Raw genomic sequence first — 18,087 nt, 5'->3', positions numbered from 1 at the left:
GGGAGAGTGTCTTCTGGCCGACATGTGAGGTGAGTTCCCGAGGTCACTCCTGGTCACTTGGCCGAGGCAGGGAGCATGCACTGACCCCAAGGACCAGGGCTCAGTGAGGATGAGCAGGGTGGCCACAGGGCGAGGCTGGCCATCTGCTCTGGGCACGCTGGCCACTCTCAAACTAGGGAGACTGTTTCAGCCCCCTGAAGCTGCTGTAACAAAGGACCCACATTCAGCAGCCTAAACAGCACGAATTTATTTTCTCAAAATTATGGAGGTCAGAGACTGACCTGGGTCTTCCTGGGCTAAACCAAGGTATGTGGGGCCGCTTCCTCCCAGAGGCTCCAGAGAACACCCCATCCCAGCCTCTCCCAGCTTCCTGGGCACCTGCATCCTCCGCAGTCCTCGCTGCTGCCAATCCCTGATTTTCGCAGGCTCCCAGGACCAGGGCCTGGATGTCTTTAGGGGCCACTGTTTCCTCAGAACCAGCCTGAAGCAGGGATGATATGAAAGTAGAACCCACCTGCTGGGGGCCCATGGTGCTCCCGAGGGAGCCCAGAAGCAGTGCTAACAGCCTCCCTGGGCAGGAGGGAGGATCCTGATTGTAGCTGCTATCAAGGGCCTTGAAATAGACTCTCCTGTAGGCAACCTCAAGCCTCCATAATGACGTCAGCTGGCTCACAAAATTCCTAAAGCCTGACAACTGGCCATCACACGCCGGTCCAGCCATCCAGGCAGGCCCAGCATCCACCACACCCCCTCCCGACCTGGTTCTTCCAGTCCTCGGCTCGTGGGGCTGGCAGCTCCAGGACTTGGCGAGGTCAGCGTGAGGGTGGGTCAGACCTGGTGGGGTCACCGAGCCGCAACAACAGAGTCCACTCCAGCAGACATGAGCTCAGAGGTTTATTGAAGGTTCAAAAACAATGGGGAGAACAGTAGGATTGGGTTTGGGGCCAAGCTTCCAGGTGACCACCGCAGGCTCCTGCCAAGAGTCCAGACCATTCCACCTCCTCCATGGTCCGCTGGGCCTGCTCTCCAGAACTCAGGCCAGGATCCTGGAGAACCCGCTGCAAGGGAGCCCAGGGAGTGCTGGGCAGGCAGGTGGCCAGCAGGGCAGGTACACAGTGCTGCCCCAGGACGGTGCCCTGGGGGTGCCTGGCCTGTGCCCACCATTGCTGCTATGCCCGCCGGAGGTCCCGGGAAGGTGGCTCCATGCCAGGGACAGCCTGTGTCCCAGTGGCTCTGCTGTGGGCTCCTGTACACCTGCTCATCCCCCACTGCTGGGCCACTCGAGAGAGCCTGGGGTCCGAAAGCCCAAAGAAGACTGTCAGGGCTTGTCAGGAGGCTGCAAGTGTGGGGACCCCTGCCTAGGGTCAGGGTCAAGGTCAAGGGTGGGGTTCTGGTTTCCAAGGGGACTGTCCATGCTGAGGCCAGGGACCAAGCCAACATGAAGTCCCGCCCCAGCCCAGAGTGGTGGGCAAGGGGGCCGGGCTCCTGGGGGGCTGCCCCTCCCCTTCCCTCTGCCCTTAGGCCTCCCAGAATCGAGACCCCAACTCCTGTGAGAAGGAAGACAGGCCCAGCTGAGGTGGCTGTCGGGCCAGTCTGCTCATGCCACCCCTCGGCCCCATAAACTCCCCCAAAACCATCCCCCCCTTGACCCCCAGAACCTGTGAAGAGCCACCTCCCAAGGCAGGAGGGGCTCGGTGGACAGGGCTGAGCAGGGTTGTATGCAGATGGCTTTTTCTGGACTGACTTGTGATGAGAGCTGGGGTCCACCCACACCCCAAAGGCTGCTGCCTCCCTGCCACCCGACTGAAGCATCCCCATTGCCACGTCCCCACCACTGTCAACACCGGTCCCCTCGACTGGGCTGGCTGGACCCTGGCCTCTGCAGAACTAGGAGACAGGCAGATGCTCGCTCAGGGCGCTGAGGTGGGGCTGGGAGGTCAGTCCAAGGGCCCATGAAGGTGGTGGGGTGTCCAGGCTCACACATGGCAGCAAGAGACGCTGGGTGTCATCTTCAGGAGTCCCTTAACGAGGAGGGGGAAGGACAGAGAAACGAGGGGGCAAGGGGCGAAGGGAGGGCTGGGTTGCCAGGAGAGCCCAGGGCTGACGGGGGCTCCAGTGAGCAGGAAGGAGTTTCTGCTCCTGGGAGTAGAATCCTCGTGGTCTTGGGAGGGAGGTACCCTATGCCAGGAGACTGCACGAGGGCTGAGGAGCCCAGAAAGGCCAGGAGGGCCTGGTAGCCCCCTGCCGCTGGGCTCAGGACAAGAGGGAGAGGACCCTCTGGGGTGCTCTGGGGTCCTGGGCCCACTTCCTCTTCCCAGCTGTGTGGACAAGAGCCAGCAGGCCCACACCTGGGGAAAAGCTGGCAGGGCACTGGGCGCCGGGCAGCAGCAAAGGATGAGGGGAAAGCCCTGCATGTGCCCTGCGTGTCCCCAGAAGAGCACCTGGGGGCATGCGGCTCTGAGCTGATTCCGGGTGCAAGCAGCGAGGAAAGGCCCTGGAGGTGCCCAGGCTGACTGGCCCCTGCGGAACCTGAGCCAAGGCAGCAGGACCCTGGCGTCTGTCCCCACCACCATCCAGGCCTCAATTCCCTCTCTTCCCCTGGCCCAGGGACCCAGGGTCATGTCCCCAAACCTGTGGGGTGACGAGCTCCTTGTGTGGCAGGACCCCTCCCCGCTGTGTGCACCCTGGGGTGGATGCGGGAGGGGGCCCGATTCACCCACGGAGCCTGTGTCCCCCGGTCAGTCGGCCCACACTCACCTACTCCCACGGCGTCTGTCCCACAAGTGGACTGGCGCCCAGGCTGGCTGCTGGGCTTTAGCGGTCACTGGAAGGGTGGGCAGGCCATCAATTTCCTGAGGACTGGGATCACTCGGAGCATCGTCTCAGCCCTGCCCTCCATCCCCGCACCCTAGTGGGCAGCGGGCAGAGAGGCACCCACCCCACACTCATCACGGAGCCCCCTGTTCACACGGTGCTCGCTGTGCCCTCAGCAAGGGCAGGTGGGGCGCTGGGGCGTGGACAAGGGTTGGCATCTGCTGGTCATTTTCTCTTTAACGCACCACAACTGAAAAGTCATGACCTTGCTCAGATGTGCTTTTCAGGTTTCTGCTGCTGCTTCTGGTCTCTCGGCTGCGGGCACCGCGTCTCTGCATCCACGCGCAAATGTGCTTCCTGTGTCTGGCCACGTGGCGCTTTCCCAGTACAGACCTTCATACACCTTTGCCCTTCCTGTCCTTTATAGCTCAGATCCACGAGCAGTGTACCCCGAGTTTGCTCCCCCTCAAAATATCTGAAGTAGTTTAAAATATAAACATACAAAAAGGCCGTTAAAAAATAAAACTGCAAAGACAAGAGTTGCGGTATGTAGGTGGAGGTAAGGTCTACCCTGAACATGAATTAGATAGGAAAACCGAGCAGTAAAGTTGCTCTGAGATTCCTGGCAGCAAAGCTGAGAAGGAGAGAGAGAGTTCTTGTTCCTGGAGAGAGGAAGCAGCCTGCCTTGAAGCATCAGACATTGGTCCTCCTTTTGGCTCTCAACCACTGGAAAGGAGCTGCTTCGGTGAGTAGAAAAGCAAGGCACGTAGCGACCCCGGATGATGGGCTCCCTGGCGGGACACAGCCCGCGGGGTGGGAGTCGGGCAGGGCTACCCTTATCTGGCTGCTGACACAGCTTCCCATGAGCCACGCTGGACCTGTCTCAGGTTCTCTCTGTGGTTTAATTATTTTTTTGGTTTTTGATTTGTTTTGTTTCCTTCTCGCTGGACTGAAACTTGGTACGTGCTACTCTTAACAAACACTCTGAAAATAAACAAGAGTTGTTCAAAGGTTACACGTTCCACTTACCTCTCTAGAAAAACCTGGTCTCTACCACTTGGCTCTGCAGGGAGCCTGTGGTCAGATGTGTTTGGGACATACTGGGGAAGAAGAGGTGAAGCAGCTCCACAGTGTAGACGACCCGTACCTCCAACTGATGAGCTGCGCCCCACCTCCTTGGGGAGCCTCACTCACGGGCAGGTACTCTTCCATCCCTGAATGCTTGTCCACCCTATGGGCGCCCCGTGGGACAGGCTCCCAGAGTGGAAGGAACACATCGGGGTGGACGGCCTGGCTTTATGTCCTGAATGGACCGCTTCCTGCCCGAGACCTCCCATTTTTCTGAGCCCGTTTCCCCATCCATCAGTGGGTCAGATGGATAAACTGCTGGACCTGAAGGAAAATGCTCTGTGGGAGTGGAGCACGGGGCGGAAGCGGCCACGTCACCACCTCCCTGAGGGACAGCAGCGGCAGAGCCAGTCCCATCTGCCACGGCAGCGGTGGGAGGCGGGTGGGCACTAGGGCGCAGGGCTGGTGGGGTCCTTGGACACGGGGGTGCTGGGAAGGGACTTGAGGTACTCCAGGTGCCTCCTGGCATCCTCCTGGTTCTGTCGCACGTAGTACACAACGTAGGTGATCACCATGGCGAACCAGCCGAACATGGTGACCAGCATGGCCACATCGGTGGTCTTGTGGTGGACGCTGCAGAAGCTGACGCCGGAGTCGAGGGCCTGGATCAGCGGCTTGCCCACGTACTCCTCCTGCACCGAGGTGTGGCAGGCGATCTCGTCCACGGAGTCGGGGTCCAGCTTCAGCTCCCACAGGGCCTCTTGCAGGGCGCACTCGCAGTGCAGCGGGTTGTGCGCCAGGCGGATCTTGGCGCTGAGCTTGCCCAGCGCGTCCTTGGGGATCCTCCGGAGGCGGTTGTGAGACAGGTCCAGCAGCCGCAGGCCCCCGGCCAGGCCCGAGAAGGCGGCAGGGCCGATGGTCTCGATGGCGTTCTGCGACAGGTCCAGCTCTCTCAGCTGGTACAGGTGCTGGAAGGCCCCATTGGGGATGCGGGCGATCTTGTTGGCATCGAGCTTCAGGAGCACAGTGTCCGCGGGGATGTCCTTGGGGACCTCCTGCAGGCCCCTCGCGCTGCAGTGGACAGCCACCGCCCCCGCGTGGTCAGGGCACTGGCAGTTTTGTGGGCAGGAGGCACCCAGCCTCAGGCAGAAGAGCAGGAGCAGGCAGGGCCCTCCTGCAGGGACTGGCAGGGAGGAGGGGCTTTGTCTGCCTGTTGGGCCCATGCTGACCATCTGGGGACAGACAGGATGTTGCTGTCGCTCAGGGCTGCGGGCTCCACGCTGCCCCACGGCCTGGTCGTCGCTGTGCAAGGACCATCGCGCAGATGTAAACTCTCCTCCCTCACATGCCAGGTGTCCTCTTTTGGTTCTAAAAGAGAGGAGCGATCAGCATTGCTGGCCATGATCCTGCTGGGGACCTGCGGGCACACTCTGACTTCCAGACACTCTTGACCAGCGGGGTTCTCTGTGATTTACTGCCTCCACCCTGCCCTGGACACACCCACCACACACCCTAGGGTTCAATGGCTTGGACAGCACCGGGTAATGGGAGTCCAAACCTTTCTAGCAGCTCAAAGCTGGAAAGCAGGAAGACTGGGGCTGCAGGGTTTTCTTAAGAAACTGGAACGTAGGGGTGATGGTTGGCCGCGCCTGAGAACCAGGCGGGCAGTCTCATCGCCCTGGGGCTAGGCTGCTGTCAGAAGCTCAGCTCTTTGCTAATCCTTACAATCTCTTTGACAATTATTAATATTAAAGCTCTTCTCTGTCGGTCCTATTGGGAACAACCACCCGCACGGGCGCCTTTTATTTCAATTATGTTTGAAAAAGAGAAAATGAGAAAAGAGAAAAGCCAAGCCCTGGGCGCGCGGCCCGCGTTGGGCGTGGAGTGGCGGGGCCGCGCGGGGCCTGGGCAGACGGGACTCCGGCCCCGGGGACCCAGGATATCGGACCTATAGAACCCCAGGCCCCAGACCCTAGGGACCCCCGGGACTCCAGGGAGGGGGATGGACGGGGGCAGGGTGTCCACCCTCCGGGGTAGGGCGGGGGCTTTACCTGCGCGGCCGCGAAAGGAGACTGCTGTGCTTGAGGATCCCTGCCGCTCGGAGCCCGACCCGGCGCCACGCCCGAGCGCGGCGGCTACCCCGAGGCCTGAGCCCACGTCCGCGGCCGCTCGGGAGACACGCGGCTCGGCCTGAGCTCGTGGGGCGGTGCCTGCGGGCGAGAGGCGGGGCGGGGCGGTCCTGGGAGGGGTTTAGGGGCGGAGCTGTGGTACGGGGCGGGGCTTGGACGACGCAGGGCCTGAGACTTAGGGGCGGGGCATGGGCGGAGCCTGTGTGCCGGACGCAGCCTGGACCGCGCGAGTCGTAAAGACGAGGGGCGGAGCCTTGGGAGGGTCCGTAGAGGCTGCACGGGGCGGGGCCTGGGGGCGTAGCCTGTGGGAAGGCGTGGAGCGGACCTGGGAGCAGGATTTTAGACAGGAGTGTGTCTCTTGGGATGTGGGCGGGGCCGTGGGAGCGCGAGAGCCCCGCCCCTGCCCAAGTCCAACCCCGCCCCTGGTCCCCAGGATGGGGGCGATGGAAGGAATAAGGTGATGGGGGTGGAGGAGCTAACAGTAGGTTGGAGACCCTTGGGTCAGTGCGAAGACCCTGCTGAGCCTCCCTCGCAGGTCTGGTGCCAACGTCAGCCAAAGCGTTAATGGAGCGAGGTCTCCGTCCCCCTGGGTCTCTTCCTGCCCACCCCCCATATCCCCACTTTCACCTCTCCACCCAGTATCTTAGGGCCCTTACATGGGCATTCCGAGGAGCGTAGGGAATGTGGGGATCGAGGCTCGACCTGAGCCATTCTTAGGGTTTCTTTTTTAAATGACAGCTTGATTGTAGTGTAATTGATATACAATCAACCACATATTCAAATTTGTTACGTTTTGACGTTTGTATACACCCGTGAAACCAACACCACAAAATAATCCAAAGTTTCACCTTTTCAATCCATCCCCTCTGATGCCCATCACCAGGCAAGCACAGATCCACTCTGTTGCTAGATCAGTTTGCATTTCCTATAATTTATATAAGTGGAATCATAGATATATACGTTTTGTCTAGCTTCTTTCACTCAGAGTGATTAATTTGGGTTCACCAGGTGCTGGTGCGTTTATCAATGGTTATTCCTTTTAGTGCTGAGTAATGAGTCATTGCATGAATGTTCCACAGTTTGTATATCCACTCACATCCTTGTGAAGATCTGGGTTGTTTCCAGTTGTCTGCTGTTACAACCAGAGCTGATATGAACATTGTGTACAATCTTTGTTTGGACAAATACTCTTGATTTCTCAGATAAATATCTAGGGGTGGATTGGCTGGCTTTTATGGTGGCTTATGTTTAACGTCTAAGAAACTGCCAAAGTGATTGTACAATTTTACATTCCTGTTCTGTGTATGCTCCAAAGCAGCACCAGCACTTGGTATGGTCACTGTTTTTAATTTTAGAGATTCTAATAAGTGTGTAGGAGTACATTTCATTGTGGTTTTAATTTGTATTTCACTTAATTAATTAATTTCACTTAATTTGTATTTCAGAACTTGAGTGTCTTTATCTGCTTGTTTGCTGTCTGTCTTCTTTAAGGAAGTGTTTTGTTCAAATCTTTTGCCCTCTTTTAATTAAGTTGTTTTCTTATTGTTGAGTTTTGAGAATTCCTTATATATTCTGGATACAATTCCATTACCAGACATGTGATTTGTATATATTCCTCTGATTCTGTGGATTATCTTTTCATTTTGTTAAAAGTTTTTCAAAGAGAAATTTTTAATTCTGATGAAGTCCAATGTATCAATGTTTTCATTTTTATGGCTCATCCTTCTGGTGTCATAAGTAACAAACCTTATATAGTGCACTTACATTTTGCATTTGGTGTATGGTGTGAGATACCATTTGAAGTTTATTTTTTGTGCAAATGGATGTTTAGTTTTCCAGGACTGTTTTTTTTTTTTTAATGATCCTTTTTCTACTGAATTATCTCTGCATCTCTGTTGAAAATCAGAGGTCTGTATTTGTATGAATCTATTGTGTACTTTCTATGTTCAGTTGGTTTATTTGTCTATTTTTATGCAAATGTTCCAAACCGTCTTCATTACTGAAGCTTTACAGTAATTCTTGAAGTCAAGTAAGATAAATCTTCTAACTTTGTTCTTTCATAAAGTTGTTTTGGTCATCCAGGACCCTTTGCTTTGCCTCATGAATTTTAGAATCAGCTTGATAAATTCTACCAAAAGAGTCTAGTGGGATTTTGTTTGGGATTGCATTGAATCTACAGATAAGTTTAAGAGAATTAACATATTGAAAATATTGAGTATGTCATTCTATGAACATGGTATATCTTCTCATTTAGAGCTTCTTTTATTTCTTTCATATGTGTTTTATAGTTTTTGGTTTCATACATCTTTTGTCAGATTTATCTAATTTTTCAATGTTACTGTAAATGGTATTTTAAGTTCAGTGTATCTTTGTCAAAAGCTAATATATGGAAATAAAATTGGCATTTGCATCCTGATCTGGATTTTGCTAAACTCACTTATTAGTTACTAGAACTAATTAGTAGACACCTTTTGAGTAGACACCTTTAGATTTTCTACATACATTAACACAAATGTGTTATGTATAAGTAAAAAGAGCATTATACTTTTCTTCCCAGTCTGAATGTCTTTTACTTCATTTTCATGCCTAATTGTACTGGCTAGAGCCCTAGTTCAATAATGCAAAGGAGGAGTGAGAACAGATATCTTTTTCCTCCGGACCCTAGGGGAGAACATTCAATTTTTCACCATTAGGAATAATATTGACTGTAGGGTTTTGTAGCTGTCCTTATCAGTATAAGGAAGCTTCCTTCCATTACTAGTGAGTACTTATTTTCTATCCACTTGCTACTTAATAATTGAGAGAGGTGGACTGAGGCTCCTGAGATGTCTGTTACTGCTTGAAGTCCTATCACGTTTTTGTTTTATGCATTTTGAAGCTTTATATTCAGATTAGTATGTCCTCTTGATTCATTGACCACTTTATCATTATGAAAAGAGCCTCCTTATCCCCAAATTCTTTGCCCTGAATTCTACTTTTCTGACATTAGTAGCCACTCCAACTCTCTTTTTTGATGGATGAACATCAAAAGATGAGCTACCTTCCTCCACTCTTTGTTTTTAACTTCCTGTGTCTTTTTAAAAAATTTTTATTGGTGTGTAGTTGATTTACAATGCTGTGTTGGTTTCAAGTATACAGTGAAGTGAATCAGTTATACATATACTTATGTCTCTCTTTTTTTTAAAGAATTCTTTTCCCATATAAGCCATTGCAAAGAATTGAGTCGAGTTCTCTGTGCTGATTAAATTGGGAGATTATGATAGAATAGGTAACTAAATGTGCTGAGGGGACGACAGAGGATAAGTTTGGATTGCATCACCGACTCAATGTATCCGGAGCAAGCCCCAGGAGATGGTAAAGGACAGGGAAGCCTGGCATGCTGCAGTCTATGGGGTAACAAAGAGTTGGACGTGACTGAGTGACTGAACAACAACCTGTGTTGTACAGCAGGTTCTTATTAGTTATCTATTTTATATATTATAGTGTCTATCTCAATAGTTATCTATTTTACCTTAATCTCCCAATTTATCCTTCCTCCCTCCTATGTCTTTATATTTAGTTTCCTTAAGGTTTCCATAGAATCAAAGTATCATCCTCAATATATTTATGAACTGTGAAGGGAGAAATAGTAGATTTACAGTGAAGAAACACAGCAGAAACTACCTTATGTATGTGACTAAGGTTGATATCCGGAGAAGGCAATGGCACCCCACTCCAGTGCTCTTGCCTGGAAAATCCCATGGACAGAGGAGCCTGGTGGGCTGCAGTCCATGGAGTCGCTAAGAGTCAGACACAACTGAGCTACTTCACTTTCACTTTTCACTTTCATGCATTGGAGAAGGAAATGGCAACCCACTCCAGTGTTCTTGCCTGGAGAATCCCACGGACAGGGGAGCCTGGTGGGCTGCCATCTATGGGGTCTCACAGAATCGGACACGACTGAAGTGACTTAGCAGCAACAGCAAGGTTAATATCATCAGTAATAAGACAGGCTGGCATCATGTAGCTCCTGATACATGGACTGAGAAAGACACAGCATCACTTCTGTGGTTTTCTTGCCAAAAAGGCACAGTCTCTTTCCTTTCCATAAGAAGGCATCAGTCAGTTCAGTCAGTCAGTTCAGTCGCTCAGTCGTGTCCGACTCTTTGCGACCCCTTTGCACGCCAGGCCTCCTTGTCCATCACAAACTCCCGGAGTTTACTCAAACTCATGCCCATCGAGTCAGTGATGCCATCCAGCCATCTCATCCTCTGTCATCCCCTTCTCCTCCTGCCCCCAATCCCTCCCAGCATCAGGGTCTTTTCCAACGAGTCAGCTCTTTGCATGAGGTGGCCAAAGTATTGGAGTTTCAGCTTCAGTATCAGTCCTTCCAATGAACACCCAGGACTTATCTCCTTTAGGATGGACTGTTTGGATCTCTTTGCAGTCCAAGGGACTCTCAATAGTCTTCTCCAACACCACAGTTCAAAAGCATCAATTTTTCGGCACTCAGCTTTCTTCACAGTCCAACTCTCACATCCATACATGACCACTGGAAAAACCATAGCCTTGACCAGATGGACCTTTGTTGGCAAAGTAATGTCTCTGCTTTTTTAATATGCTATTTAGGTTGGTCATAACAACGCATCAGACACACCCAAATTGAAAGGCATTTTACAAAGTGACTGATCAGTACACTTCCAAAATGGAAAGATGATAAAAGATGAGAAAAGACTGAGCCTCTGTTACAAACTGGAAAAGACTAAGGAAAACTAGCAACTGAATGGGATGTGGAGTCCTGGAATAGACCTAGGCACAGTGGGAAATGGGGTCACAGTAAGTCTGGTGGTGTAGGTGACATCCTGGCTCTGGCCACCCACATCCCCGTGGTGATGAGCTCCTGTCTGTCCCATTTCCGCCCCATTTGTCCCTCGGTTCTGTTCCTTTTTCCTCTTTTCCTACCTTCTTTTGGACTGAGTAATTTTTGAGCCCATTTTCTCTGTGTAGTTAACTCTTAGCTGGAACTCTGCTGTGTTGCTGGTCGCTTTAGGGTGTGGTATCGACTATCATTTCTCATCCCAGTCCCCAGGAGTCACCCTACCTCCTGAGTAGGGTGGGAGCCCTGAGGGCATGCTCTCCCCTGGACGTGTAGTGGCCATGCAGTGGACGTCTACATGTGTAGAAACCCCTCAAATCTTACTCTCAAGTGTCTTTTAGGAGATTAAAGATGAGCCATGAAACTCCTGCAATATTTTTATTATATAGTAGATTGAAGAGGAGAGCCCCCAAATTATGGAATATTTTAATATTTAAGCTAAATCAATGTGATTACCACCTAAAACTAAAGTGTGGGTGTGGATACATATTGACATTATTATGTCAGGGGAGGGGACAAACACTCAGAGTTCCCTCTGTGACTTCTGTTTATGGAAAGTTCCAGAATAGGTAACATGCCTAGGTGGCAGAGGTGGGGAGGGGAAGGGGCTCGAGGGGACTTCTGGGCCTGGGTGTTCTGTGTCATGATCTGAGTGCTGGTTGTCAGCATTAGTGAAAAACCCTTCAAGCTGCTAGGCTTCAGATGTGTGCAGGTAACTGAGGGCATGTAATTCCTCAGTAAAAGAAAGCAGGGATGTGCTGGCTACGTGTGTGTTCACAGGTGATCACACATGTGGGTGGTGAATACAGCAATGGATGGATGGGTGCGTGGACCCATTTAGGGCATGATGCTGTCCTCCTGGTCCTCATGGGATGTGGCCTCACTGGTTGATGACATCGGAGTCCCTGCAGGAGGTGATGGCAGCTGGCCAGACCCAGGCCACAGGGCCCTGTGAAAGCCTGGCTCACTGACCACTCTAGACCTCAAGTCTGCTCTCAGAAACACCAGCAGCCTTCCAATGCCATCCTGGCCACGTGGTCCGCCCACTCACTGTAGCCTCCCTCATAACTGTAATTGGGCTCCAGGTCGATTATCTCACCCATTTATCCGCCCAGAATCCAGGCCTCCTGACCCAAGGGATAAAACAGGAGGCTCCCACTGGCTAATTGCTTCCCCCTCAGGCAGGTTGTTTTGCTAGCGAGGGCTGAGTGTGTCTCCCTGGGGATGAACTAGGAGGGGCTGCAGCCACAGTGGTGGGATGAACAAGCATCCCAAGGTCCAGACGCCACCTCCCCAGGTAGGGGCCCCAGAGCAGCCTGGGACGGGCCCTTCTGGGGTGTGGCCAGCTGGCCTCGTGTGTGCTGCCGCCTTGCTCTCCCACCTCCCCATCTGCTGTGCCCAGCTCCACCCTCAGCAACCCCAGCCTCCACACTGCCCCCGGCCTCCACACTGACCCCTGCCGGGCCCAGTTCCTGCCCTCGCCCAGCTGGGGGAACCCTCAGCCAGAACCCTTGGCTTGCAGGGCACTGCTGACTGCAGCCTGCTCATGGGCAGGGGCTGGAACCCCTCAAAGAGAGAAGACCCAGGACCCCCGGCAGAACCCGCTGCCCAGAACCACACAGGCAGGGCCTGAGCTTGCAAAGAGCCTCCATGGATGGACTGCCAATGGTAAAACTATCCTCAGCAGCTTGGGCCATTCTCAGCTCCTCCTAAGCCCCCCAGATTCCTGGATCTCCCGGAATTCCTGGATTTCTGGGCCTGAGCAGCAACCCCACCAACAGCCTATCCATAGACCTGGGAATTCCACAGCAGTCTCTCCTGCCCTGCACCAGTACACACACCCTCTCTCCTGGTCTCTCACTCATCCTCTTGTCCAAGTTTTGTTGATTTTCTTGCTCTTCTTCAAGAATTGAGTTTTGAATAAATTCACCATGCCAATCCTTAATTTTTCCCTCTTTGGTTACATCTGATTTAGTCCCTGTCTGAGCCCCTGTCTGAGCCTCTGTTGATTCTGTAGCTATTTATTGAGCTTTTTGAGTCATAAACTCAGATAATTTACTTTCACTCTTGATTTTCAAATAAGTGCATTTAAGGTCTTAACTGTTCCTTTCTGAGACTTCCAGCCACATCCCTGAGGCCACGACTTGGACTCTCTCATTGTCTTGTTCTAGCTGCCCCAGTGCAGGTCTCGGGCAGAGGCAGAGGGCATGGAAGCATTAACAGTCCCCCCACCCTGGGCATTCCCTAGGTGGCACCCAGCCCGCAGGTCTCTCTTGCTCTGAATCCTAGGCAGTGGGGTGGCCCTGGACCTAGTGCTAACCGGAAACCTGGGGCCAGCAACTGCTCTGCCCCTGGAGACACAGTTGCTCCCCATTGGTCCTCTTGCCCAGGAAACTAGAGGATCCAGAGTGAGGACAGAAACCCCCCATCCAGGGGGGTGCTGAAGGCGGGGGCGGGGACCAATGTCCTGCCCTGGATCACTTGGACTCCCTCCCAGCTGGTCAGGGGATCAGTCACTCACGTCCCAGGCAGATATCTGGACCCACTGAGGTATTTCCTATCCTCTTTCGGTGCATGGCTGCTCCCGTGCTGTGGGTGGAATGTGGCCGCAGTGACCAAGCTGCCTTGGGAAGCTGCTGAGACCCCCTTGGTGGTGTGACGTATGCTCACTGCTGTGAATAGTCCGTGTCTGAGAACCACGTGTCACCTCTGGACCTTGTTATTGGGGTGGGTACACAATCACACACATACCATAGAACATACGTACATAGACGTGCATGTTATACATCCTTTATTATACAAATATGTATTATACATATTATACCCAAATAAATATATTGCACACAATTTAAATATAAACAAATATATGTGGAAATGAGACAATGTACATGTATAACATATAACACGTATTTATGTATAAATACGCACATGTAGGTAAGGTAGGTAATAGGTAGGTAAGGGGCTTTCCTGGTGGCTCAGACAGTAAAGAATCTGCCTGCAATGCAGGACACCTGGGTTCACTCTGTAGGTCAGGAAGATCCCCTGGAAAAGGGAAAGGCTATCCACTCCGGTATCCTTGCCTCGAGAATTCCACGGACAGAGGAGCCTGGCAAGCTACAGTCCACGTGGCCGCAAAGAGTCAGACATGACTTAGCAACTAACACTTTCACAATATTTAGGTAAACATGCTCACAAACACTGCACAGAATGACCTCAATCCTGTTGATTGCATTATTCAAATTTTGCCCCATTTTTTGTTTGCTCCTTGATTCCTTGATTTCTAAAAGAAAAATCTTAAACATTACTGTGAGTTTGCCCATTTCTCCTGGAATTTCTATCAATTTTGCATTTCATATTTTAAAACATATGATGCTGATGGAAGTTTGTGTTCAGTTGAGTCTTGACTCTTGTGACCCCATGGACTGTAGCCTGCCAGGCTCCTCTGTCCATGGGATTTCCCAGGTAAGAATCCTGCAGTGAGTTGCCATTTCCTTCTCCGGGGGATCTTCCTGACCTAGGGATTGAACCCATGTCTCCTATGTTGGCAGGCGGGGTGTTTACCACTAAGTCACCGGGAAGATGGATAGCAGTTCACAAAACTGCTACCTTCCTAACGGATTTGTACCTTTTCCCACTCAAATTCCCCTTTTTTCTTAAAAGGACAAACTCAAACCTTAAGTTCTGTCTTCTGCTGGACCTGCATCCACACCTTTTCTTTGGAGAGTGTTTGGTAGGCTGACTCCCTACTGTTGTCAGCTAAAACATGTCTCTTTGGGGTGATAGAGGAAAATATACAGAAAAGAAGAGAAATTTGTTGTTATCTTTTATCCCAATAAGAGACTCACACTTTGTGTGTGTTATAATTGCTAATACGTTTTGATTATTTCCTGCCATCTTATTCCAGGCAAACCATCTTCTACTGCTATTTTCTCTTTCTTTGACTAGGTTTCTGCTTGGTCCCTCTGGTGCTTTGATGTTATTCCTCTCTCTCCATCCTCTGGAGGTTACCTGGGCTGTGATATACATTTGCAGGTCTCACTGCCTGCATTCTTCCCCCAGCACTGTGACGGTCAGCATCTATTTCTTCCTTGTGACAAGAGGAGACCTTATCTCTACTTGTGTTGGCTGCGTTCATTCCTCTGCCAGCTCCCAGGGACACAAGCTGGGATTTCTATAAGAACGATCATTAAATTTTCCTTTTACATTATGCCTCAACAGTGGTAAAACTTAGCCTTACATTTAGTATTTTCTTTGCTTCTGCAGAGCTCAGTCTATGTGTGAAACAGGTCCTTCCCTCTCGTGTTCTCTGCCTGCCTTTTGTCTGTAGAAAAACTTTAGCCAAGAACAAGTTTAATCAGAGAAGCGAAAAAATACAAAAGCAGAGGAAAACAGTCAAATGGGACAAAACAATAACAGTCAGGAAGCTGAGTCAAGGACCTTTAGTTCTTCCTCCAGTGCTATAGGGAATATTCTGAGCCATCTCCTGTGAGATGTCCTGTAGGTACTGAAGCCCTTACCAGGTGCAGAAGTTAACTGTTGATGCATAATGACCAGAGTGTAGCTATGACATAAGCTGCCACAATTCCAAGAACTGGCCTCAAGGATGTGGGGACAAGCCGACCCTGGAACTGAAGATTAACGTACTTGATACAGTCAGGGTGATGCTGCTCAGACCACTGAGGGCCAATCACCAGATGACAGTCAGAGCTGACTGTGCTGTTTCTGTGTGGAGTCCCTCCCTCTGTTCGTGAACATTCTTGCCCACTGATTGTCAGTAAAGTGGGGGAAGTCAACTTTTGGACAGGTGTCCACTCTTCCCCTACCCCTGTTGCTGGCACCCAAAATAAACCAAACTTTCCTTTCCACCAACCTGGCCTCTTTATTGTCTTTTGAGCAGTGAGAAACTGGCCCCCACTTTTGGTCACGTGTGTGTGTGTGATGGACCAAATGTTCTGTGTTGTTGTTTAGTTACTAAACTCACGTTCAACACTTTTGTGACCCCATGGACTACAGCCCACCAGGCTCCTCCGCCCATGGGATTTCCCAGGCAAGAATACTGGAGTGAGTTGGCATTTCCTTCTCCAGGGGATCTTCCTGACCCAGGAATCGAACCCACATCTCTTGCATTGCAGGCAGATTCTTTACCACTGAGACACCAGGGAAGCCAGATGTTTGTGTCCTGTTTGTGCTTGACACCTGTTTGTATCCCTTCCCCAAATCCCTATGTTGAAGCCCCGATCCCATGTGGCTATATTTGGAGCAAGGACCTCTAAGGAAGTAAGGTTAAGTGAGGTCATACCGTAGGGCCCAGACATGGCGGAATCAGTGCCCCTGTAAGAGGAGAGCTAGAGACCCCTCCTTCCCTGCACACTCCGAGGAAAGACCACATGAGGACGTGGAATGAGGCGTCCAGGAACAAGAGAGGCAGAAGCTTCAGCAGGAACCACCCTACCCACACCTGACCGCCACTCCCAGCCTCTAGGACTGCGGGAAAGTGAGTGGTCCGGCTGTGGTCCTTTGTTACACAGCCCAAGCTAACTAAGACAGTGTGTTTCGCTTTTCTGTAATTCTTCTCTGAGAAGTTCTTTCAGAAAGGATGCATGAGAAGCATGTTTCAGACAGTAAAGAATCTACCTGCAATGCGAGAGACTCAGGTTTGATCCCTGGGAGGGGGCAGACCCCTGGAGAAGGGCATGGCCACCCATTCTTGTATTCTTGCCTGGAGAATTCCATGGATAGAGGAAGAGTGAGTTACAGTCCATGAGGTCACAGAGAGTCGGACACGACTGAGCAAGTAACTTTCTTTATGCGTTTTAAATGTCTTTATTTGGTGCTGCCACTTAAGCGCTAGGTTGGCTGGATCTATACTTCTAGATGAAAAAACAAAAAACAAAAAAACCAAGGACCCCACAGTGCCTGAGCACCTGCAGGGTGGGGCAGGGGAAGGCATGAGCGGCTGAGCCCCAGGTTGGAGGCTGGAGCTGGGGTCTAGGAAAATGAGGAAGAGGGAAGGGGTGTGTGTGTGTGTGTATGTTGGGAAGGTTGCTGATTGGAGGAGCAGTCATGAGTTTGGACTAGCGGGCTGCAGGGTGTCCACAGGAGACCCCCTTGGGCCCCAGGAAGCTTGGCTGTGGCTGGAAGAAGTCTTGTGACTCAGACACAACCCCCACCACTGCTCATGTCTGCAACTCCATCTGAGGGACAAACAAGAGACCAGTGACACTGGTGGGGAGGGCAGGTTTGGTGCGGGGTTTGCACAACATCCCAAGGCTGCTGACAGTCTGTGAGTTGCTGATACTAAACTGGGTGGCCCCTCAGTCCACACCCACCACCCACTCCTCCCTGGAGGAGGGGGGAGGGAGCACCATGTGCAGGAGAGGTCCTACCCCGGGTGCTTCTGTGTCCTCCCGGCCTGGACCCGGGACAGCACACAGGCAGAGACCTCTGCAACACAGGAGGTGGGAGCTTGCCCTCCTGCCCCACCATGGGACTCAGCCCTGACGGTCATGGGAACTGGGGTCCCAGGTTGCCCCAGGCCAGGTGAGGGTCTGAGTTAGGGCACAGTGGAGGCCCTCTTGGGGCCGTGGGCCTGAGGAGGAGGCCACAGGGAGCGCTGAATCTCCGGGGATCCTCAGCCTGGGGCAGATGCACTGCTGGGGTGGACGTGCTGCTCAGAGGATGTGGCCAGGAGGGCGTCCACAGGCCACCAGCAGGCTCAGGAGAGGCAGTGTTGGCTGGCGGAGTCCCAGTGGCCACCTTGACCCTGAGGCCCTGCCTCATGGCCAGAGCCTGCCTGTGCCCTGCTCGGCCCTCCTCCCAGAGCACCCCAATGCCTCCAGTTCATGAGCTGGCCATGAGAGGCAGACACCCCCAGTGGGCCGTAGACGGACCAACCCCGCCGGCCCCCACAGAGCCAGGCAGGCTGGGTCTCTGGTCAGTAGTAGGCCTCGAACCAGGCAGCCACTTTCTGGAGGATGGCCTTGTGGTTGTCATACAGAGGAATGCGCTCGTCTACCACCTGCCAGCGGATGGCCATCCCCTCGTCACAGGAGTACAGATGCTGCGGAAACAGAGGGAAGTCCTGAGTCCCTCCTGAGCGGCCCTGCCCTCACCCCTACACCCCAAGCCCATAGATGGCAGAAGAACGGTGGAGACCCCAAGACCTGGCTCCCAGCCCTGCTACAGACTGGCTAGCGACTGCTCCCTTTGTACTTCTACTCT

At 52.2% G+C, this 18,087-nt stretch overlaps 2 protein-coding genes and 1 long non-coding RNA gene across 5 annotated transcripts in view; 1 reads left to right on the top strand and 2 right to left on the bottom strand.

Moving 5' to 3' along the window:
• Positions 1 to 881: 881 nt before the first annotated feature.
• Positions 882 to 6,082, bottom strand: LRRC3 (leucine rich repeat containing 3). The gene is made up of 2 exons (XM_020883598.2): positions 5,934 to 6,082; positions 882 to 5,250 (listed from the first exon to the last, which is right to left on the bottom strand). The coding sequence occupies exon 2, from the start codon at positions 5,112 to 5,114 to the stop codon at positions 4,332 to 4,334; it is 783 nt and encodes a 260-aa protein (XP_020739257.1). The 5' UTR covers positions 5,115 to 5,250; positions 5,934 to 6,082; the 3' UTR covers positions 882 to 4,331.
• Positions 6,083 to 11,480: 5,398 nt separating this feature from the next.
• LOC110131136 (uncharacterized) lies at positions 11,481 to 12,811 on the top strand. Its single transcript, XR_002312095.2, has 2 exons — positions 11,481 to 11,578; positions 12,389 to 12,811. It is a non-coding gene; the product is annotated as an uncharacterized lncRNA (long non-coding RNA).
• Positions 12,812 to 13,640: 829 nt separating this feature from the next.
• The window catches only part of TRPM2 (transient receptor potential cation channel subfamily M member 2), a 62,644-nt gene continuing 58,197 nt past the window's right edge, over positions 13,641 to 18,087 (bottom strand). For all 3 annotated transcript variants that reach the window (XM_020883579.2, XM_020883580.2, XM_020883578.2), the window contains exon 33: positions 13,641 to 17,926. In XM_020883579.2, the coding sequence (XP_020739238.2) occupies positions 17,801 to 17,926 (126 nt within the window). In that variant the 3' untranslated portion in view covers positions 13,641 to 17,800. The remainder of the gene's footprint in view (positions 17,927 to 18,087) is intronic.

This window comes from Odocoileus virginianus, chromosome 4 (assembly GCF_023699985.2).
Source record: "Odocoileus virginianus isolate 20LAN1187 ecotype Illinois chromosome 4, Ovbor_1.2, whole genome shotgun sequence".
Lineage (NCBI taxonomy): Eukaryota > Metazoa > Chordata > Mammalia > Artiodactyla > Cervidae > Odocoileus > Odocoileus virginianus.
Note: the sequence above shows the minus strand (reverse complement) of the source record. Positions and strands in the feature narration are given on the sequence as shown.